At 61.3% G+C, this 22216-nt stretch overlaps 1 protein-coding gene and 1 long non-coding RNA gene across 5 annotated transcripts in view; both read left to right on the top strand.

Moving 5' to 3' along the window:
• FBXO31 (F-box protein 31) overlaps positions 1 to 22216 on the top strand; it is a 58307-nt gene that overhangs the window by 29069 nt on the left and 7022 nt on the right. For 2 of the 4 annotated variants that reach the window (XM_071209038.1, XM_058279609.2), the window contains exons 3-6: positions 4797 to 4943; positions 9259 to 9426; positions 10020 to 10094; positions 22038 to 22147. In XM_071209038.1, the coding sequence (XP_071065139.1) occupies positions 4797 to 4943; positions 9259 to 9426; positions 10020 to 10094; positions 22038 to 22147 (500 nt within the window). The remainder of the gene's footprint in view (positions 1 to 4796; positions 4944 to 9258; positions 9427 to 10019; positions 10095 to 22037; positions 22148 to 22216) is intronic. The other 2 variants (XM_058279607.2, XM_058279608.1) reach the window with 1 other exon arrangement.
• LOC131274286 (uncharacterized) lies at positions 10668 to 22037 on the top strand. The gene is made up of 2 exons (XR_009181489.2): positions 10668 to 17764; positions 18068 to 22037. It is a non-coding gene; the product is annotated as an uncharacterized lncRNA (long non-coding RNA).

Here is a 22216-nt window from a genome sequence, read left to right on the forward strand (position 1 = left end):
CCATTTAAGGAGTCTCCCTCAAGCTTTATAAATGCACAATTTCTAGAACCTACCAGACTGGAAGGACTAGGAGGAGTTGATGAAATTTCTCCTCGTCCTGTCAGACTGGATGCTGAAGTTTGCCACGTGGGGCTCCTGTGATTTTGGGGTAACCCCGGAGTTAACACAGCGCAGTGACGCCTGGGTTTGCTTAACAAGCTTTGGGGACGTGTGAGCACCCGGCCCAGTGACTAACGAAACCTGCCGTGTTTGTGTTCAGGACTGGGGGAGCGGGGGCGGCCGGGGAGGCGGGAGAAGAGGGGGCGGGGGGCTGGGAGGTGGAGCCGGCTGGGGTGAGCCCCTCCTGGGAGCGGCCTCTGGGGTGCGCCTCGACCTTGCCTGACCAGGCCTCCCACGGGCCCAGCGAGCAGGGCTCCTCCGCCCGTGGGCAGGGACAGCCGATGTCGCGGCTGCTGATGGGAACCTGCGCAGGGCCGGCGTGGAGGCCGAGAAGGAGCGCGTCACGCCTCGCTGCTCGGCGCCCCGCCGCGCAGTCGCTCCTGAACGCCCACGGGGAGCGGTGGGGGATCCCGAGCCCCTGTGGGCATCTTGGTGGTGGGGACGTGAGCAGGAGCCCGCCTGCTGCAGGGGCTGGGGGGCTGCTTTATGTCCAGGGCAGGTGGCAGGACACGGCCTGTGCCTGAGGATCCGTCGTGCCTCCAGGTCCCCCGTGGGGCATCTGGGCTTTTCCGCCCACCGCGATGCGATGCCCCTTGGTCACAGCTGGCGGCTCTAGGGCAGACTTGCTTCCAGTGGCTTCCAGTGGAGTGTCACCGTGCCCGCCACGGCCGAGCGCCCTTGTAGAACTACAGCGTGCCTGCAGCCAACCTGGAGAGCCCAGAACACGTGGCCAGGAAAGCGGTCGTCAGGCGGGCGCGTTTCCCTGTGGACGTACTTAGGGCGCAGCCGGGCTCCTCCCCACGTTCCTCTAGAGCGTCAGGGCAGGTGTTCGGGTGGGCGAGCCAGCTGCCTGCACCCGAGGCCAGTGTGCTCAGTGTTCACGGGGCGGTGCTGCCAGGTGCTGCCACGTGCCGCGTGGACCTGTCACACGCTTGTTCTCTAAGTAGCCACGTCTGTCCAGAGACATCTGCGGGGAGCAGCGGCTTATGGGCGATTTGGGAGCTCGCACTGCTTCTGTTTCCATTACCCACTTGGACCCACTCCTTGAGCTGCTGAGACTGGCCGTTCCCGGATGGTCTCGTGGCCCTTGGGCCGTGTCCTGCGGGTCAGAGGGGACCAGCATCGGTGAGGCCAGGCCGCGGCTCTGGGAGTGAGACCCTGCCCTCTCCCGGAGGAGATGCGCGCGCCCCAGGGCTGCAGCTGCTTTGGGGGCTGCAGGCCAGCTGCCTGTCGGTGTGTCTTCTGTTTGTTTAGTTTTGCTCTTGGCGGTGTGGCTGCCTGGCCCTTACAAGAGGCGTCCAGAGCGCGTGGCGGTGCAGCTGTCCTTGCAGGGGCCGAGGAGTGCCAGGCCGTTAGAGTAAGCTTGGAAGGCAGTATAAAAGTTTGAAATGAATAAAAATGAGCAGAATAAAAATAACGCTTGGTGCAATCACGGGCCCTATAGTTCGACGTCCAGAGCTCGCATTTTGGTGGTGCCGCAGGGGGCTCTAGGCTACGCGGGCCACTGGTGACCCTGGGCTGGGGGCCCCGGGGCTGCTGGGAAGGCTCCCGAAGCTGGAATGGGTGCACGTTCTGGTGGCCGGGAGGAGGGGAGAGCCTCATGGGGGAGGCTGCGGGCACGCAGGGCGCTGGGAGGAGACTGCGCCTGGCGTTTGCTGGGCCGGGCCTGCTGACCGGCAGCTGCTGCCCTGTGCCCTGGGGCCTTTGGACAGCAGACGCAGCCTCCTCCAGCCCCTCGTGGCCCCGCGTCCCTGGCCCATGGCCGTGCCCTCCGCCTCTGATAGCTGGACAAGGCGCTTGCTGAGAACGCCTTCGCTGCGCAGCTCTGCAAAGGCTGGTGTGCGAAGCGAGCGGGCTTTCTGTCCAGCACTTTCAGAAGCTGGCTCCTTGCTCTTAGGTCCCTCCTGGTTTGCAGGTCAGACTGGACGGGTTGGCGGGGACCAGTGCTGTGTGGGGCCAAGTAGTGAGACTTCGGTGGGGGAGAGGGTCACGCTACCCCCACGCCCCTGCCCCGTATTTATTAAGAAAAGTTAGAAGAGCCGGGAGAATTACCCAGGGAGCACCATGTACCCCTCGCGCCCTGCCCGTCCCTCCACGCTCCTTGTCCCTGTGTCTTGGTGGCGTGACTGGCGCCAGCCTCTACCTCACCGCGGGCGGCCACCTGGCCTGTGGCCCTGGACCCCCTTGCGCGTTTGTTTGGCAGGTGCAGAGACGGCGGTGCGGGCAGGAGCCGCCCTGCGTGGAGCTGGGCCTGCGGAGAGCCTGTGCGGGCCGGGCCTCGTGGGCCCCCGGCGGGCTCCCGCCACCCGCTGTCCCCCGCTCCCAGGTCGGGCTGCCTGTGCCCCGGAGCCTGCCCTGCGGGTCAGGGCCCTGCCCGAGCCGGCTGTGCTCTTCTGGGAGTTGGCTCGCTCATTCATTCCTTCCTTACTCATCCATTCTTTCCTCGCTCGTTCATTCATTTGCCCCTTCACTCATGCAGCGAGTGTGTGTGCAGAGGACGTGGACGCGGGGGCAGTGGGTCTTCTCTGCACAGCGGGGGACGGGCGGCTCAGAGTCTCCATTGTTCCAGACTGTGCTCAGTGAACTGGACATCGGGGCGGGAGTGGCGGTGGGGAGGATGGACGGCACTGCAAGAGGAGCCAGGTGAAGCTTTGAAGTTTGACCCCATGCAGCCGCCCACCCACCGCAGCTCGCTGGCCTCTGCACCTGATCCCGAAATAACCCACAGGTGGACGTGGTGAGGCCTGCCCTTTGGCCCTTGTCCTGGGCTGAAGACTCCCTCTTGCCCTCTTCTTGTTGCCACGGCTTTTGTTAGGATGATAAATGGATCGTCCCTCTTGCCCTCTTCTTGTTGCCACGGCTTTTGTTAGGATGATAAATGGATCGTTATGTACGTGGGATTTGTCTTTTTAGATTATTAGCATTATTTGCCGTTATCACCTATTTATCTTCCCATTATGAACTTTGGAATCATTTCATTAACTTACTAAAAAAAATCCTTTCAGGGAGTGGCTGTGGCTCAAGCAGTTGGGTGCCTGCCTCCCACATGGGAGGACCTGGGTTCGGTTTCTGGTGCCTCCTGAAGAAGACGAGCATACAAAACAAGTTGACACAATGAGCAGACAAAATGAGCTGATGCAATGAACAGACACAGTGAGCAGGCACAATGAGCTGACAGTGAGCAGGCAAAATAAGCTGATGCAATGAGCTGATGTAACAAGCAGACACAGTGAGCAAACTGACGAGGACAGATGAGGACAAATGAGCAGATGGATAAGGGAGCCATCTTGGGGGGGGCCTTAGATTTTAGTTGGAATTACATTATAATTGGGAGGTTGGGGATTTATATCTTTACGGGGTTTGTTTTTGTGTACTTTTGTTTAATCTGATTATTGCTGACGTGTGGTGGTGGAGGCAGCCATGCGGGTAGGGGGCAGCGGTGGGAGAGGGGCAGTGCCGGGGCACAGGGGGGATGTCTCCCCGCTTCCCTGCGTCCTGGAGGAGGGGGGTGTGCGTCCTGGCAGCACCCAGGATGACTCCCCTTGACCTTGGCTTTTCCTGTTTCTTCTTCCCCCACCCTCGCTCCCTCCCTTGGGGACCACCCCGCAAATTAACCGCTGCAGCCTGGGGCCCAGACTCTACTCTCGGCACCCAGACAAACCTCCCTTCTGGCGTCTGGTTCATTTCTTCTGCCTGGTGGATTTAGCAGGCAGGACTGGGGGGCAGAGGCAGGTGGTCGGGGGGCGGCTTGTGGGCGCGGAGGATGCAGGAGGGGCCACAGTGGCCCCGGGATGGCGCTGGGGGAGCGAGGGGCGGGGATGGAGAGGGCGGGTTGCGGCCGCCGCGGGCAGCCCGGGAAGGGCTGGCGTGGAGAGCCGCATCCACTGGCCGCCGTCCCGCCCGGCCCTCCCTCTCGCCGTGGGGGCTCGGGCAGCTCCCCTCCCAGGGCCCCCCTCTGCTCTCGCCCCGCCGCCTTCTGGGCTCTGCCTCGCCCTGTGCAGCCGCCCCTCTCTGCACCCTCTCCAGTCCTGCCTGGTCTCAGGTTGCGGGGTCGGCCGTTGGCGCCCCGCGCCCAGTAGCGCCGTGCCCAGAGCCCCTCGCCATCCTGCTTCTAAAGCGTCCATTGGTTTATGGACGAAGGTGCCAGCGCGTCGGCCTCAGAGAGGGCGCACCCGACTCTGGGAAAGAGGCTTCCCCGTCGTGCTTGAGCCACCCTGCTGATGGAGAGCTCCCTCCTTCACTGGGGCGCACCCCACTCTCCCGGGAGGGTGGCCTCTGGTGACCGGGGCCCGTTGTGGCGGGGTGTCAGGAATAGCCCGCCTGTGTGGTGGCTGTTCTTCTCAGAGGCATTTCATCCTGGGAGTTCTCTTTTTTTCAGGAGGTAGCGGGGATTGAACCAGGGCTTCATGCGTGGGAAGCAGGTGCTCACCACTGAGCTCCCCGTGCCCCAGGGAGAGCTGGAGTCTTCATTTGTTCTGTTTTTAGGGGGTACCAGGAGTCAAACCCAGGACCTTGTACATGCGAAGCAGGTGCTCACCACTGAGCTCCCCGCTCCCCTGGGATCCCTTCTAGGTCGGGGTGGGATTTGCAAGCGGGCACCCGCTGAGGAGGCCCCGCTGACCGCTATTTCTCCGCAGCTCTGCTCCGGGGCCCGTGCTTCGTGCGCCTCCGCGCCCAGCGCTAACGGAAGCTGCTCTCTCCCCGCAGTGCTCCACCGCTACCGGCACATCCTGGGGCTGTGGCAGCCGGACATCGGGCCGTACGGAGGACTGCTCAACGTGGTGGTGAGTGCCGCGGCGTCTGCGCTCGGGCCGGGCGGCACCTCAGGGCGGCGGCGCTCCTTCCCCAGCGGGGCGCCGCCCGGCCCCTGCGTGGCCTCTGCGCTGCCTGGAAGGAGCGTCCCATCCGGTCCCTTCTTAGGAGCCGCGTTTCGTTTCCTAAACGAGCAGAGGCTCGTGGGAAGCGGCTCCTCGGCCTCCTCGTGTCCAGGTCTTCCTGGCACCAGGCCGCCCGGAGGCCCCTCCTCGCCTCGTCCCTGCTCCCGGGTCGCGCGTCTGTCGCGCTCAGGCTCAGTAAACCACGAGGACACGCGCTCCTCCGCGCTCGCAGCACCCTGCGGCCCGTGGCCCGTGTCCGCAGCCGTTTTGTTTGATATTTTAGTTGTTCGTGGCAGGGAGGCTCAGTCCCCGTGACTCTGCCATAGCCAGAGGTGAGTCTGGGTTTATTTTTTGTTTTTTAAATAAATCCCAATTTTCCGGTGAAGGCTCGTGAGTTTGTAAGAAATTTCTCTCTTCCAGTCTAGTTCCTCGAGCACATCGTCAGCGTCACTTTCAGCCTGTCGTCCGGGATCCGGTTCTGGTTGCGCTTTTCCTCTTGGTCGCCAGGCCCGCCGGCCTGTCTCCTGGCCCGAGCGCGCGTCTGCCCGCTGTGCGCCGTGCTGGGGGGACCGTGGGGGCTGACGCGTGAGCGCTGTCTGCACGTGCCCCCATGGGGGCCTGAGTGGGGTCGGGGGCTGCCCTCTTTCCCGCCTGCCCCTTCCCTGGGCACAGCCCTCGGGGGCGTCTCCTGAAGGCCCCGGGCTTATCCTCTCCCTGGCGTCCAGCTTCTCCCGTCCAGCCCCGACCGGCCTGCAGCACTCCTCTCGGTCTCTTGCGGGCTCGCCTCGCTGCAGCATCGGGCGCCGGGGCAGAAGCACAGCCCTTGGCTCGTCTTGGCCTCCCCTTCCCGGGCATCTGGGCCTGAAGCCCTGGGGCCGGGAGCCCTGGGGGTCCCCACATGCCTGGGAGGGACCCCAGCCAGCACCTCCTCTGCAGGGCCTCTGCCCTCAGCCTGGCGCCCCAGTGCCTTCAGGCGGCCCTTAGCGTTCTGTTCTCTCCAGTGTTGCGGTCGGTCCAGCGCTCGGCCCAGCAGAGGCGGTTCTCCCGCAGTCGTAGCGCTCACCTGCTGGCGGCCGGCGGCGCTCGTGCTGGGAAGCGGCCGCTCGGTCGTTGGTCCCTTTAGAAACCTTGGCCTGTCCCTCCGTGGATTACACGAGTCCTGTCCGTCGTGGGCTCCGTGTCGTCGCTGCGCCACCTCCCACCGTGCAGCCTCTTTGCCCGTTTTGGAGCCCCTGGGGCCTGTGTCCCTGCAGGCGGCTGCGCTCTGGCCCCTGACCCACCTGCAGCGCCCGGCGGTGCACGCTCGGGGGCAGACACCGCAGCCCTGCCGGCCATGCCCACCCTGCTGGCTTTTGCACAAACACACGCCCTAAAATTTGCCAAGAGGAGGGTTCACGGCAAGAATCACACGGAGCGCCGTGTGCGGGCACCAGCCTCCTGTACTGGGACCGCCGCCCGCGCGGACGCTGCACCCTGGAGCTGAAACCGCCCGTCCCCGCCCTGCCCCAGCCCGGGCGCCTCCCCCTCCTCTCTGGGTCTGAGGATTTGCTTGTTCTGGACGTTTCGTTTCAGGCCGTCTGTGGCCGCCTTCTTTGGCTCAGCATCGCGGCTCCACGGTCCACCCACGGATTAACGCTCTGCTTTGTTCTTTGTAGTCAGTGGAAAGGCCCGTGAAGAAACGCCCCTCGCTCGCGGGCGCTGCTGAGCGTCTCCGGGGGGGCTTGCTCGGCCTGTTTCCTGCCAGCGGCAGCCCACCCGCTCCGGGGCGGGGCTTCTCTCCCTTCCTCTCGGCAGGGAGGCTGGTTGTTGTTTTTCGGGCTGGCAGTGAGAAATAAAGAAAAAAACACCAGGGGGTCGGACTTGGCCCAATGGATAGGGCGCCCACCTACCACATGGGAGGTCTGCGGTTCAAACCCCGGGCCTCCTTGACCCGTGTGGAGCTGGCCCATGCACAGTGCTGATGCGCGCAAGGAGTGCTGTGCCACGCAGGGGTGTCCCCCGCGCAGGGGAGCCCCACACGCAAGGAGTGCACCCTGCAAGGAGAGCCGCCCAGCGTGAAAGAAAATGCAGCCTGCCCAGGAATGGTGCCACACACACGGAGAGCTGACGCAACAAGATGACGCAACGAAAAGAAACAGATTCCCGGTGCAACTGATGAGGATAGAAGCGGTCACAGAAGAACACACAGCGAATGGACACAGAGAGCAGACAGCAGGGGAGGGGGAAGGGGAGAGAAATAAATGAAAAATAAATCTTTAAAAAAAACAAAACAAAACCCCACCACAGCGCCGCTCCTGAACGCAGGACATCATTCATGGAGAACGGAGCCCAGGTGCGAGCAGCGCTGGCTCTCACCCCACTGCCACACCGCCAGGACCCGGCCCCCACTGCCTCGGCCACGGAGCTGGAAGCCAGCCGGCCTCTGTGGGGAGAAAGCGGGTCGCCAGGCTGACCCCCAGAGTACCAGCAATGTGCTCTTCCGCACTCGAGGCCCGGCCGGGCTCTGCCCTCGCGCCCTCCTCTCCTGCGCTCTGTCACGGAATGTTCCAGCATGCACACAGGAGGGCAGCGTCCGAGAGCCCGCGTCCCAGCCGCGCGGCCGCTCGCTTCCACCTGCCCCATTGGCTTCTGCTCTGAAGCCTTTTTGGCCCCGCCCAGGCCTCGTGTCGTGTCGTCTGTGGGTCTCTCCAGCGTGGGCGTTTCCCACGGAGCCACATTGCCACACGCCTGACGGGGAGCGTGGCCGCTTGACACCGCCTAATGCCCGGCCATGCCTCGAGCCCGTGCCTCCGCCCGGGGCTTTTCGCCGGGCGGCTCGGGCCGGGATGGAAGCGAGGCCCTCGCTGACGTGGCTGCTGTCTTTCTCGGGAGCAGGGCCTCCCCTCCCTCCGCGTTCTCCATCTGGAATTTGCCCTCTGCTTCCTCCTGGTGTCACTTACCTCTTTCCGTGCCCCCTGCCCCCATTTTAGAGCTGGAAGTTAGCTCTGGAAGGCCTGCTTGGATTCAAGTGTTCATTTTTTAAATTAAAAATCACTCGAGGGAGGTGGACGGGCCTCAGGTGACTGGTGGGCGGGAGGCTCCAGGTTCAATTCCCGGGGCCTCCTGGTGAAGGCGAGCCCGCCTGCGCCACGCAGCTCAGTGAGCCGACGGCCCATGCCGCCAGACGCTGCGAGCCGACGGCCCATGCCGCCAGACGCTGCGAGCCGACGGCAAACGGTGAGTCAGACAACAAGGGGGAGGGAGGATAAATAAGTGAGAATAAAAAACACCACTTGACACGAATAGACGTTTTTCGGAGAAGGTATACAGATGGCCAGTGAGCACATGGAAGAATGCAGAGCACTGCGAGCCAGAGCGCAAACGCAAATCAAAACCACGGGACTCCCCTTCACGAAACCCCGTAGACAACTGTTATTTTAAACAGTAAGCGTTGGTGAGCGCGTGGAGAAGCGGGAGCCCTCGTGCAGTGGCGGGAACGTAGAAGGAGCAGCCGCTGGGAAGCGGGCTCGGCACTTCCTCCGGACGTCACGTGTGAGATCACCGTGTGGCCGGCCCCCTCGAGGTGCTCGCCCGGGGGTCGAGAGCGGGGCCTCGGGCAGCTCCCTGCACGCGGTGTTCGTCCCGCGTTCTCCGCAGCAGCCGGAAGGTGGAAGCCAGCCAGGAGTCCACGACACGAGCCCTAACACCCGTGGGGTGTCCACGCCGTGCAGCACCCGCAGCCGTAGGAAGGAGTGACGCCTGACCCCTGCTAAAGCGGGGTGACCCTGAAGGCACCGCGAGAGTTAAGGAAGCCAGCACGGGGGCACAGCTGCCATGAGGGTCCCCCGGAACGAGAGAACGAGAGGGCGGAGTCGCGGCGGCAGGGCCTGGATGACCGCTCGGCGGCGGGGCGCGGCGGGGAGGAGGCGCTGCTCCGGGGCAGCCCGGCCTGGGAGGGGGGGTTTGGGTGGGTGGTGGTGGTGGTAGCACGTCGCGATGGACCGTGCCCTCCCAACTGGGAGCTTTGTGCTGTCTGTTACCACAGGAACATTCTGGAAGTCCACTGCTCCTGGGGCTGCACGTGCTGACGTGGCCTTGGCCGGGTGGGGGGTGCGGTTCTCGGTGGGGTTAGCCCTGAGAGCGGCCGAGACCCCCCGCGGAGAGGGGCGGTGGGCAGGGGCAGCCGGCGCTGCGGCCGCCGCTCGACCGGCGCACCTCGCGGACCTCCGCTTCCCCTCGGCAGGTGGACGGCTTGTTCATCATCGGCTGGATGTACCTGCCCCCCCACGACCCCCACGTGGACGACCCCATGCGGTTCAGGCCCCTCTTCCGCATCCACCTGACGGAGAGGAGCGCCGCCACGGTCGAGTGCATGTACGGCCACCGCGGGCCACACCACGGCCACGTCCAGGTGAGGGGGCGCAGTCCTGGGGGCGGCGTGGGCGCGCACCCACCCCACCCGCACCGCGGGGCCCTGGGCCACGCCCCGCCACCAGCCCAGGCGTTGCCGGGCGTCCGGGCCGGGGGCCGGGCAGGCCCCACGGAGGAAGGCTCGCCCGCGGCCCAGCGGCCCGCGCCAGCTGGGGCCGGGGTCCCTCCTGGGGTCACCCGCTGGGACGGTCTCGGCTGTGTGTGCGTCACACCCTTTGGCCTTCCCAGTCAGCTCCTCGCAGCTCCTTTCCTCGTTGGCGAGCACACGGGGCTTGGGTGACGTGCTCCTCTCTCGGCGTTTGGCCCGGCTGGCAGCCCTCTCCTGTGACAACAGCGTGTTACCCGGGAGAGCAGCGCCAGCTCCTTTTTGCTGCCCGGGGGGGCCCCGGGGTGGGGGTGCTGGTGCCCCTACTTCAGGACACCCCGTCTTCCTCCAGAAGGAAGTGCCGAGCCCCGCCCTGACCACCTGGCCTTTTTGCGTCGCGGGTTGGCATGCGAGGGGCTGGTGGTGGGCGGCTCGGGGGACGCCGTGACTGACTTGTGCTTGTCCCCCCTTTCCTGTGGCTCCTGGAGATCGTGAAGAGAGATGAGTTTTCCACCAAGTGCAGCCAGACGGACCATCACCGCATGTCGGGAGGGAGGCAGGAGGTGAGCGGGGGGCCGGGGGGCACTGCGTGTCGGGTGGGAGGCAGGAGGGGAGCGGGGGGCACTGCATGTCAGGCGGGAGGCGAGCGGGGCGCCCACTGGGCGTTGGGCAGGAGGCGGGAGATGAGCGGGGTGGGGGGGTGCCGCATGTTGGGAGGGAGGCAGGAGGTGAGCAGGGGGCCGGGGGGCACCGCGTGTCGGGCGGGAGGTGGGAGGCGAGCGGGGGGGCACCGCGTGTCGGGCGGGAGGCAGGAGGTGAGCGGGGGGCCGGGGGGCACCGCGTGTCGGGCGGGAGGTGGGAGGCGAGCGGGGCGCCCACTGGGCGTTGGGCAGGAGGCGGGAGATGAGCGGGGTGGGGGGTTGCCGCATGTCGGGAGGGAGGCAGGAGGTGAGCGGGGGGCCGGGGGGGCACTGCATGTCAGGCGGGAGGTGGGAGGCGAGCGGGGGGGCACCGCGTGTCGGGCGGGAGGCAGGAGGTGAGCAGGGGGCCGGGGGGCACTGAGTGTCGGATGCGAGGTGAGTGGGGCGGGGGGTGGGGCGCCGCATGTCGGGAGGGAGGCAGGAGGCAGGCAGGGCCCCAGGCAGTGCTGAGGTGCTCGCGGGGGCCCAGCCCGGCTGCCACCCTGGTGGGCCGTGGTGTCAACACGGTAGCGTCAACCGTGCGGGACCGGCCAGCGGCAGCTTTGGGGGCGCCTTAGTTTGCCAGAGGGCAGCCAGGGCGGTAGGCCGGCGCGGGGCTGGCCTTGTAGTGGGGCTTTGGGGGGCCATGAGACGTCCAAATCAAGGCGCCTGAGGTGTTTCTCACCAGAGGCGGCTGCTGGTGAGCCTGCGCCCGCGGCCTGGCGAGGCAAGAAGGCGGCTCTGCGGCCCCTGGAGCTCGGCGGCCGGCGGTCAGGCAGCTCTCCCCGGCTCGCCTCCCGCCGCCTTCGGGGCCGCGCCGTCCTCCTGCGGGTAGTGGGCCTGGAGTCCTCTCGGCCCTCTCCCCTCTCTCGCGGCAGGGCCATAAGGCCGGCTCCCTTCTCTGCTTCTCTGTTGGGTTCTAGAGGGCGGAGAGCCCCCCCAAGTCGCGACCAGTCCAGTTGAGAACCCTGGCGCGGCCTGACCGACGGGTCAAATCTGGGTCCTCTCCGCTCGTCCACAGGCCCGGGGCCGGGTGAGCTTAAGAGCGGGCCACTCCGGGGTCCACAGAGCCGAGCCGGCCCGGGCGCTCCCGAGGGCGTGGACGCCCCCCTCAGCCCGGCTCCCGTGGCCACGCGCGTCTCCCCGCCCTCAGCAGGAGCCACCCAGACGGCCGGCGCCTCCCTGGCCGCCTCTCGGCTCCTCCCCCTGGAGGTGCCGCTTGCCTGGGGGCTGCAGGGAGGCGCTGGCAGGGTGGTCCTGGGAGCCCCTGTACCTCCCTGCACGAGGGGTCCTGGCCGAGACTCCCGGGTCCTGGGTGCGGGGCCCTGCCCTGGGCATCCAGCACCCCTCGAGCCTTCTCGGGGTCTCCTTTTGTCTGCACGTGTGGTTTTATACTCCTTGAGTCTGGCTTTCTGTGGATTTAAGTCTTGTTGGCATTTCAAAATATTTTTAAGACGTTTTAAACAGTGCAGGATTCCCCTTGTGGCTTGTGTTTATTTGTGGGGAATATTTCTTGGCCATTTCCTGAGTTTCTCATAGCCAGAACTGCAGGGGAGGTGAGCCGAAGAGAAGGTGCGGCTGCTGCAGTTAACATTTTAAGTGACAAATTCCAGCATGTTTCTAAGAACAGAAGCTCCTCAGCTTTGGCACTTAGGAAAAAGCGCGTGTGTTTCTGGTAATAGATAGTCGGGGATCAGAGGAAGCCAAGCCAGTGCTGGGCTTGCTGATTTTGAAGTAGACTTCTGTTCTTACTGATTATAAAAGTCATATACGTGCCTTGTGGAAGCCAGAACAACTCCTGAAAGCGAAGAGAGAGCGGCAGCTCCCTGTGGGCCACCACTCTGCCTTTCTCCGTGGAGTGTTTGCGGGCATGCTTTGCGCTGCTTCTCCCGTGACGCACCCATCAGTGCCGGTTTCCTGCCTGGCCCTGGCGTACTTCTAATTGACTTCCTGTAGGAGCTCGTTTTCCAATGAGAAAATTAGCCCTTCCCGATAGGAGCTGCAAATCCTTTTCCCTAGCTTGTTTTTTGTCTTTTGTTGACTTATGGTGGGTTTTCATCCATGGAATTTCTAAGATTTTTATTGCTTATGTGGTCAGATGTGCCCAGGCTTTCCTCGGCCCTGGGCGAGTGCGGTCCTGGAATGCTTTCCTCACTGTTAGATATAAAACCAGCCCCTTTCATTTCCTATGCTGGTGTTTTCGTTTCATCCCAGTTGTGCCTTTGATTCTTCTGGGTTTGTTTTGGTATGAAATGAGAGGGTTAGCCCCACTTCTGCCCTGATGCCTCCTCTGCTAGCCCAGCCCTGGCTTTGGAATAATCCTGTTTCGCCCTCGGCTTGCAGGACCACCTTTGTCCCAAATTGCCGTATATGTCTGGTTGCCTTTTGGGGTTTATGCTCTGACTGGTGCTAGTTTGCAGTGCCACTGAATTTACTTCTTGTGACTGTTGTACAGCATAGGCAGGGCTGCTTGCGTGTTGCCGTTTCAGCTTTTTCCTGGCAGTTCTCGATTTTCCCAGTTGAGCACTGGAATCCACTGTTTAATTCCCAGAAACATTGTACTGGTATTTTTCTTCTCTTTTTCACAAGTAAGAAATTTTTTGGTCACTTTCAAAAGGCTGAATTTTAAACAGCTCCTTGGGCCGGTGGCTCGTATCCACCCGCTCGTTCGACTTTAGCACCTGGCTCATCTCCAGGTGCTTTTCTAGAACTACCACCTTCACTGTGAAGGTCCCCATGCATTTTCCCAATTCGAAAGTGGGCTTCTCAGCACGTGTGCTTTTCTAACGACCACGTCGTGGAGCGGGTGGGTGGGTGCCGGCCTTTGCCCTGCCTTACCTGTGCGGTCTGGGGTCATTTTATTGACCACTGCTTTCACGTCGTTTGTGTGCACCTCCCGGGCTGTGGTCTCCATCATCTTCTACCGGATTTGGTGCCCCTGTTGATGCTGGGAGGTCTCCCGAATCGGATGGGTGCGTTTTTTTAGTAAAACCAACACGGAACAGACGAAGCAAATAACCGTCGGTAGTTTCGACCTCAACATGTGCTTCCATCGTAGTCTGCCTTTTCTGACCATGGAGCGCATTTTGTCACAGCCATGCCATGAAAGTCGGTCAGGCAGTTTTTGCCTGCACATCCTCTGTAATTAGCTTGAATTTTCTAAATGCAACTTATTCTATAGATCTGCAAGGCTCGCTTCAAAAACACAACCCTGAAGGCCATCAGATGCAGTCTTGGTTCCAGGAGTCCTTGTGACTCGTGTTTTCCCGGTATTTCTTATTTTGAACGTTGCTGGTGCTTTCTCTTCATACCAATCCTTCTTAGAAAATGGACTGACCACTTCCTTTTTTGCTCCCTTTTTGCCGCCTTTCATAAGGCGCTTGTTCTTGCCAGCTGCCACGGCGCTGCTCAGGGAGCCAGAAGTGTGCGTTTCTTCCGATTGGAGACATGCTGCCCATGCAGCCTTTCCAGGGTGCCGTCCCCTGGTTGGGAGCTGCAGCGACAGCTGGCCGGCCGGCGCGAGTGGCACATGGAGACTCTGTGCAGGGAGACGTTTGTGGGCTCCGCAGACGTTCTGGGCACAAGAAGGAGCTTGTTCCCAGCCCCTGGGTTTTGGGGTTGGCTGCAGCGCTGTAAGCAAGTCCACAGAGCCGCCCGCAGCAGCTGTTGTCAGGGTGGATGCTCATGTCCCTGCCTTGTCTGGGCCAGTGTGGCCACGTGTGGACTCCAGTCGTCCCCCGCCTCCAGGGCCCCTCCTGCCAGCAGAGGCTCTGCCACCCTCGGCCCTCTGTGGGGCCTCTGATCTTTCTGTCTTCTTCGCTTTTTCTTTTCCTGTCTCTCTTCCAGCACACTCGGCACAGAGGTGTCTTCTGCTCTCCTCTGTCTGGCTCGGGTGCTGCCTCCAGGTGCTGCGGCCTCCTTCCCTGACCCCTGGCCTGCAGGCCGGGAGGGCGCCTTGCCAGGGTGCAGAGCCCAGAGGGTGGGCCTGGCCGGCACTGAGGTGGAAGCAGCTGCCACCGCGGTCGTCCCCCGGGGCTCGCCGCCTGCCCCCGCCAGCTGCCTGCGGGCCCTGAGCTGAGAGGAGCTGTGGGGCGCCGGGCTTCTCCCGTGGGTATGATTTGTAGGTGTGAATCACTTTTACCCTCGCTTAAGTATGAAAGCAGTACACTCTCGAGGTGGACAACACTCAGGAGCCAAATCCTACTCCGCATGCGTAAGCACTGCTTGTCTTTCTAGTCTTCTCTCTATCGCCCTTTAAAAAACATTTTATTTTCAAGTACTCGCAAGCTTACAGGACAGTCACAAAAATAATATAACCCCAGAGTGTTCCGGCGTCGCTATAGCTGCTCCTCCCCATACCCAGATCTGGGCGGTGTTTGACGTGTGCCACCTTTGCCCGCCCACCTGCCCGTCCTCTCCCCCTCCCTCTCTCTGTCCCTTCCTTCCATCTCTCCATCCATTTGTCTGTTGCTCATTCCATTTTCTGAACTCCCACGTGCAGGTTGTACACATCATGCTCTTTGAACCTCACTACCGCGATGTACATTTCCAGAGAATAAGGATATTCACTTACGTGGGCCCCTTAAGTGCAGTCCTCAAGGTCAAGACGTTTCACGTTGATGCAGAGCTTACCGTCTCTGGTCCGGTTTTTTCGTGTGTCCCAATCATGTCCCTTGGAGCCTGTTCTCCTTCCTCGCTGGAGCCCCTCCAAGTGCACACTGTGCACTGTGCTCTTTTCTAGTTGTGGGAACATATGTACAACCTAAGCTTTCCCCTCCCAACCCCTCCCAAAGTCACGTTCCCAGTGCTGCGTCGCCCTCGCCACCTTCCATCACTAAAGCTTTTCCATCTCCCCGCGTGGAATCCCTGTGTCCGTTCTGCCTTAACTCCCTGCTCCGGCAACCTCTCCTCTACTCTTTGTCTCAATGAACTTACATGTTCTCTTTTTTTTAAAAGATTTATTTATTTCTCTCCTCTTCCCCCCCCCCCGCCCCAGTTGTCTGTTCTTTGTGTCTATTTGCTGCGTGTTTTTCTCTGTCCGCTTCTGTTGTTGTCAGCGGCACGGGAATCTATATTTCTTTTTTTGTTGCGTCATCTCTCCGTGTGTGTGGCGCCATTCCTGGGCAGGCTGCACTTTCTTTTGCGCTGAGCGGCTCTCCTTATGGGGCGCACTCCTTGCGCATGGGGCTTCCCTACGCGGGGACACCCCTGCGTGGCACGGCACTCGTTGCGCACATCAGCACTGTGCATGGGCCAGCTCCACACAGGTCAAGGAGGCCCGGGGTTTGAACCGCAGACCTCCCATGTGGTAGACGGGCGCCCTAACCACTGGGCCAAGTCCGCTTCCCCTTACGTGTTCTCTTGTGTTTTTTTTGTAGTGATCATGCAGTTTAAAGTTAGCATACTAAATTCATAACACTCTTGCTTGCTTTGATGTCAGCCTGACGTCAGTAGTCTACACAAACCATATTCCCGTACCTCTCTCGGCCCCTGCCTGTATGTAGTTCTTGCCGCAGATGGCATGCTTGTGTATTATGAGTGTAAAATCACTGGCTTATCATTTCATTTTATGCGTTTGTTTTTTAGGAAGTAAAAAATGGACTTATAAACAAAAAATTGTGGTTCTGGCCTTTACCCCCATCATCACCTCCCCCAAAAGTCTTGATACCTTCATCTGGCTTACTGCCCTTTGCCCTTTACTTTCAACCCGTAGAACTCTCTTTCTCATCGCTTGTAGGGCTAATCTAGTAGTGACAAACGCCCTTAGATTTTGTCCATCTGAAAATGCCTTACTCTGGCTTTCATTTTTGAAAGACAGTTTTGTTGGATATAGAATTCTGGCTTGGCAGGTTTTGCTTTTAGCTCTTTGAATTTGCCCTCCCATTGTTTTCTTGCTCCCATTGTTGGTGATGAGAGGATCTGGCCCTTTTATCTTGGTTCCATTGTAAGTGAAATGTTGCTCCTTTCTCACACTCTCAGAATTCTGTCTCTGACACTGGACGTTTTGCTAATGATATGCTGCAGCCTGGGTCTATTTGAGTACGAGCTGTTGGCGTTTGTTGAGCATCTTGGATGTGTGTACTCACGTGTTTTGCTAACTTTGGCAAGTTTGCGGCTATTATTTCCTGGAATACTCTCTGTGCCCCTCCTCTCTTCTCCTCTGGGACCCCCACATTGTGTATACACAGTATTAGGCTTGGTGGGGTCAGGCCCCTCAGGCTCTGCCCGCTTCTCTTTCTTCCTTCTGCTCCGCACACTCCATGACTCCAATGGGCTTGTCTTCAGGTTCACCGATTCTCTCTCCTGCCAGCTCCTCCCGCGTTCGGTCCCTCTGGGCGATTTTTAATTCCTACTACTGAGGTCTTGGGCCCCGTGTGGCTCCTTTTCATCGTTTCCATCTCTCTGTTGATGCCCTCCCTGTCCACCTGTGGTTCCTGACCTCCTCCAGCTCTGCCCAGGTTCCCCTGCGGCTCTGAGCGTTCTGGGACCATTTGTGAACTCTCTGGAGCGCCCACTCCGGTCCTCGGGCCTGGGCCCTCCTGCTCTCACCTCTCTTCTTTCCTGGGCTGTTTCTTTGTGTGTTTTGTAATCTTTTGTTGAAACCTGGGAATTCTGGTATTTCAGCATGTCATTGCAGGAATCTGGACCTGGGTCTTTGGCTTGTACCCAGCTGGTGTGACAGCGCGTTCCCTGGAGGCCAGGAGCCAACAGATAAGAAAGCAGGGAAAGGAAAAGCCTTTCCCAGTCTTTGCAGATGGCTCTGTGGTTTCCAGGGCGTTGCTGAGCTTAGGGAACGGCGCTAGGAGAGTGTGGGGGTCTCCCTGATCTGGGTGCGTAGGCGTGTGCGTGTGTGTACACGCGTGGTCCAGGAGTCCCCCGTTTACACGGATACGAACGCCTGTCCCCTCTTCCCTGGGAAGCACTGGCCTCGTGGTCTGGGCGCTGCCCTGAGTGTCCCTCGGCCGCCCTTGCCCCAGGCGGGCCCCCGGCTGTGTCCCACGGCGCTCTGCAGGAGAGCTCAGCGAGCCGCCGTCTGCGCCTGGGGCACGTTCTGGGAGTGAGGCCTCAGGCCGCCTCGAGCCTGGGCCGGACACCCCTGCCCCAGCTGGAGCTCGAGGGCCACTCTGCCCCCTCCGGAGCCAGGGCCAGGGGCCTGCAGGGGGGTGCAGGCGGCTCCCAGCCGAGCTGGTGGGGGGTGGGGGAGCCCGCGCCACGAGGCCCTCCTGCTGCTCAGCGGCCTTTTCCGTGATCCGGGGCTTGACCCGTTACTGCCGTCCTTTACCTCCTGGGGCTTTGAGGAGGAGGTTCCTGCAGGGTTCTGTTGTTTATTCAAAGCCTCTGTAGGGGGACGGGCCTTGAAACGTGTCCCTCCGCCTCCTTGGCCGGGGTGCCTTGGATGCGTTTTTAAGCCAGAAATGCCCTGCACCCACTTTCTAGCTGAGTCTCAGGGATCCAGAGCATCGATGAGGTCAGAAGAGAATCGTGCCAGGAAGGGAGAAAAGCCCTGCCGACATCCTGGCTCCGTGTTTAGGCCGATGATTCTGAGCATTGAGGTAAAAGATTGAAACAGGAATTCTGGGCTTTTATGTACTTCGGTTGCTGGTGATTTAAAATTCCAGACCAAATGGGGGTCCCGGGGCGGAGCGCTGGCGGCCGTGCAGGCTGGAGGCAGCAGGCGGGCGAAGGCCTCAGCAGGCAGGCCCGGCCGCGAAACGGCGAGACGGCAAGGTGCTCCTTCCGGCTCCTCCGGGGCCCCCTGGGCGACGCGTCCTCGAGGCGCGGTCCCTTCGGGGCCGTGCTCGGAAAAACGGACGCAGCCCCCTCCCGGCACCTGCAGCTCGGTCTTCGCCCCTCAGGAACAGCGGCGCTTCCCGCACAGCCCGCCCTCCAAGGCCGCCAGCCACGAAAGCCGCTCGGCGAGGATTGCTGACCCTCCTAGTTCCTGGCCCTCAGATTCCGGTTTTGGGGTTTCGTGAGCACCCCTGAATCTCAAGCCCAGCCTCGGAGGCTGCTGGTGCCAGGGCCGCATCCCTCGGCCTGCGGGCCCCACGCCTGCCTGTCCCCTCTTAGCCGAGGGCGTGCGGCCGAGTCGCCACTGCCCGTCCCCCTGCGTCCAGGCACCCCCTCTGCCCCCCACCCCCAGCAGTGTTTGGAAAGCTGGGGGCTCCAGGTCGGAGCAGAGACGGGCACGAGGAGGTGGGGTGTGGGTGACGCCAGGCTGAGGTGCCGCCTCGCTGGCCATGGGGGCTGCCGCTGAGTTGGGGCGCCCCTTGCGCTGCCCCGGGGGGCCTGGCTGTGCCGGGCCTCCCTGGACACGAGGTGCTTTCCTCTCTCCTCTCTGTACTTTCCCGCCGTTCCTAGCAGGGCGCCAGCGCACAGGCCCTGCTTCCTAAGACCCCACCCTCGGGTCAGGCGCGGAGGGGCCTCTGTGGTGCGGGGCCGCCTGCCTTCGCCGTCCCTCAGGCCTGGCGAGCGCACTGGCAGTCTGACCACGTATGAGGCTCGGATCCTGCCCTTTTTTTTTTTTAAATTTCTCTCCCCTTCCCCTCTGTTTGCTGCATCGTCTTGTTTGTCCGCTTCTGTTGTCAGCGGCACGGGAATCTTTGTCTCTCTTTGTTGCATCATCTTGCTGTGTCAGCTCTCTGTGTGGGCGGCGCCATTCCTGGGCAGGCTGCACTTTCTCTCGCGCTGGGCGGCTCTCCTTACGGGGCGCACTCCTTGCGCGTGGGGCTCCCCTACGCGGGGGACACCCCTGCATGGCAGGGCACTCCTTGGGCGCATCAGCACTGCGCATGGCCAGCTCCACACGGGTCAAGGAGGCCCGGGGTTTGAACCACGGACCTCCCATGTGGTAGACAGACGCCCTAACCACTGGGCCAAGTCCACTTCCCATGGATCCTGCCCTTTTAGCGTCACTTCCTCCGTGAACACTGCAGCGTGCAGGGGTTCCCTGTGAGCCCCGCCTCTTCATGCGCTCAGCTCCCTCCCCATGTCTGTGCTGATGGGCGCCGTGTTTTCGGGCTCCCCCTGCGTCGTGTGGTTTGCGCTCAGGGCTCCCCTGCTGTGACTCTGGCCCACCGCGTCTGGAGTCGGGGGTCAGCTGTGAAACGGGCCCTGCCGGTGGCCTCCCAGGAGGATCAGGGGGCACCGCACAAAAGGACTCAGCACCAGGCCCGGCCACGAGTTGCCGTGGCCGTGGCAGGATTGCGCAACACCTCCCATCTTCTTGGGCTCTTCCCTGGGCACGGCGTCCCAGGGAAAGCCGCGGAGGCGTTCCAGGGTCCTCTTGTGGTTGGTCCAGCCCAGCGTCGGTGGCCGGGCTGGCCTCCCCCCTGCAGCCCCGACGCTGCCTCCACAGGAGGGAGCCCGAGCAGGGCTTTGGGCAGGGCCCGGGCCTGCCCCCCGTGACGCGAGGCTCTGGTCGCCTTCGAACCTTTCCAAGCCCACTACCTGTAACACAGGGAAAAGGCCAGGCCCCTCAGCCGGGCCGTGGCGAAGACCACGGAGGACGATGACGGCGCCGTGTGTGGCCGGTGGCGCTGCCGTGAGCTCTCACCACCCCCCCAGGGCCCTGTGCATTCCTTCCGTGCTCTTCTAAGATCATTTTGTAGTAAACTTATTTCAGAGCTCTTCATTCTGAGTAATTGGGTCTGGTTGCTATTCCTAGTTACTTTGACCTTTTTATGGAGAGTAAATATGATTGGGACTATTCCCAAGAACCCTTAATGGTATTTAGTTCAAGGCTCATTTTTCACCATGGTCACATGGAAACTGTTGCGCATTACTTTCTTTTCCAGGAGGTACTGGGGACCGAACCCGGGACCACGTCCCCGGGAAGAGCGCGCTCAGCTGCTGGGCTCCACCCACTCAGCGTGGCAAAGTCTGTTGTTCCTCTGTGAGCCCTGCGTCTCTGTGCCTTGCTCCACCGCCCAGCCGCTCTAGCAGAAGGTGTAATTTCGCCCACATCTGACGGGTCACACTCTTCTTTTACGGTTACTGTCTTTTCTTTCCCAAGACCTTTTGCCCACCCCGAGCTGCAGGGCATCTGCTTGGTTCTTTCTGGAAGTTCGACAGCTTTCCCTGTGGTGCAGTTTTACGCTCAGGACTGTGCCCATCTGTCTTGAGCCCTGTGCACGCGCGGCGTGCGGCACGGACGGTGGACAGTGTTCTCCGCTTGGATTTCCAGTTCGAGCACCACTGTGGAAAGAGACGGCCTTTGCCCCGGCGAGTTGCTTTTCGGCACCTCTGTCGAAAGTCCCCTCCTGGCCGGTGGGCCGCCCCATCCCCTTCTCTTGGCCGGCACCACTCTCGGTCATTGTGGCTTCACGAGGTTCCTGCAGGCGGTGTGAGCCCCCGGGCTGGCTGCTGCCTTTTCAGGATGGCTTTGGGTGTTCAGGTGCTTTGATTGATGAGTGAGTTTCAGAGCCGGCCTGTCGGCCCTGATGAGGAAGCCTGGTGAGCAGCGCGGGCGGGAGGCTGGTGCCGAGCTGTGGCCGGCGCCGAGGCCGCTTCTGGCAGCGAGCCTCCCGGTCCATGCGGGGCTCCTCTCAGCTTCATCGCGGTGATCTCGGCAGGGCGTTCTGGTTTTCATGTGTTGTTAAATGTTTCCCAAGTCCTCTATGAATTTTACTGTATTTTTTTTTAGTTGGAAAAATTGTATTTATGGAAAAATCATGCAGAAAATTCGGCGGCCCCGTATACCCTCTTCTCACCTCCAGTTTCCCCTATTACAACGCTGTGCCTTGGGGAGGCACCTTCGCTCCCATTGGTGAAAACACTCTTTATTATTGTGGAGTGAGGTACAGCCCGCGCTTTATACTATTTGCATTGTACAGCTTATGGCTTTTAAGTTTTATTCTAGTAATAAATATACAAGTTAAAACTCCCCCTTTTAACCATATTCAAATACACAGTCCAGTGGTGTGCATCTGTGACTCAGTCACAGTCTGTGCTTCCCCTGTCTGCGACCAAAACTTCCACCACCCCACGGGGAAATTCTGTACCAAAAAGCACCAACTCCCCGTTCTTTATGATCTTTGAGGCTGTTTAAATAGAATTAAAACAATTTCCCTTTTCCGACTGCCACTAGTGTGTGAAACTTGAGTTGATTGTTGTTTGTCTACTCTGCTAAACCTCTGTACAGCTTTAATAGGTGTTTATTAGTTCAGTCACTTTAGTGATTTCTTTCGGGGCAGTAACATGTCAAAATACTGACAGATTGTGACTTTTTAAATGCCTTTTGCTTCTGCTCACAGAGCTAATTCTAGGTAATCATGCAAATAGTCCATTGAGGTAGGAACTTGGGTTTTGGGTAAATTGTGTTGAGCTGTGTAGACTCGAGCTAGTAAGCACTAAATACTCCCCGTGTGGCTCTGTGCAGAAGGCACGCTGAATTGCTGAGCTTTGGGGGTGGCGCTGGAACCCACGGTGTATCTGTGGGGCGCGTTTTAAGGGACAGTTCACCGCCGGTTCTCCGCCCAGCCTTGCCCACCGCACTTCCCGGTGGCAGCACCAGCAGACCAGCCCGGCCGCTCCCGGTGGAGGAGGCACAGGGCCACGCAGGGGGAGCCGTCGTGGGCGCCGTGGGGGTGGCCCCGGGTCTCTGGACCTGGCCGTGGCCCCACGCGGCCTGTGAGGCGGGCGCCCGGCCCCTTCACGGCGGCACGCCCCCACGTGGGGAGGGCCGAGGCTGGAGGGCCTGGGCGTGGCGGCCACCGCCTCGTGGTGTCAGGGTGGCCCTGCCCGCCCTTGTGCTCTCTGGCTGCGTCGCCGCGCCGTGGCCAAGGGCCCGGCTCCGCGACCCTCACAGCTGCGCCCTCTCGGCAGGAGTTCCGGACCTGGCTGCGGGAGGAGTGGGGCCGCACGCTGGAGGACATCTTCCACGAGCACATGCAGGAGCTCATCCTGATGAAGTTCATCTACACCAGCCAGTACGAGTGAGTGCAGGGCGGGGGGCCTACACCGGCCAGGACGAGGGAGTGCGGGGTCTACACCGGCCAGGACGA

The sequence above is a fragment of the Dasypus novemcinctus genome, chromosome 18, assembly GCF_030445035.2.
Source record: "Dasypus novemcinctus isolate mDasNov1 chromosome 18, mDasNov1.1.hap2, whole genome shotgun sequence".
Lineage (NCBI taxonomy): Eukaryota > Metazoa > Chordata > Mammalia > Cingulata > Dasypodidae > Dasypus > Dasypus novemcinctus.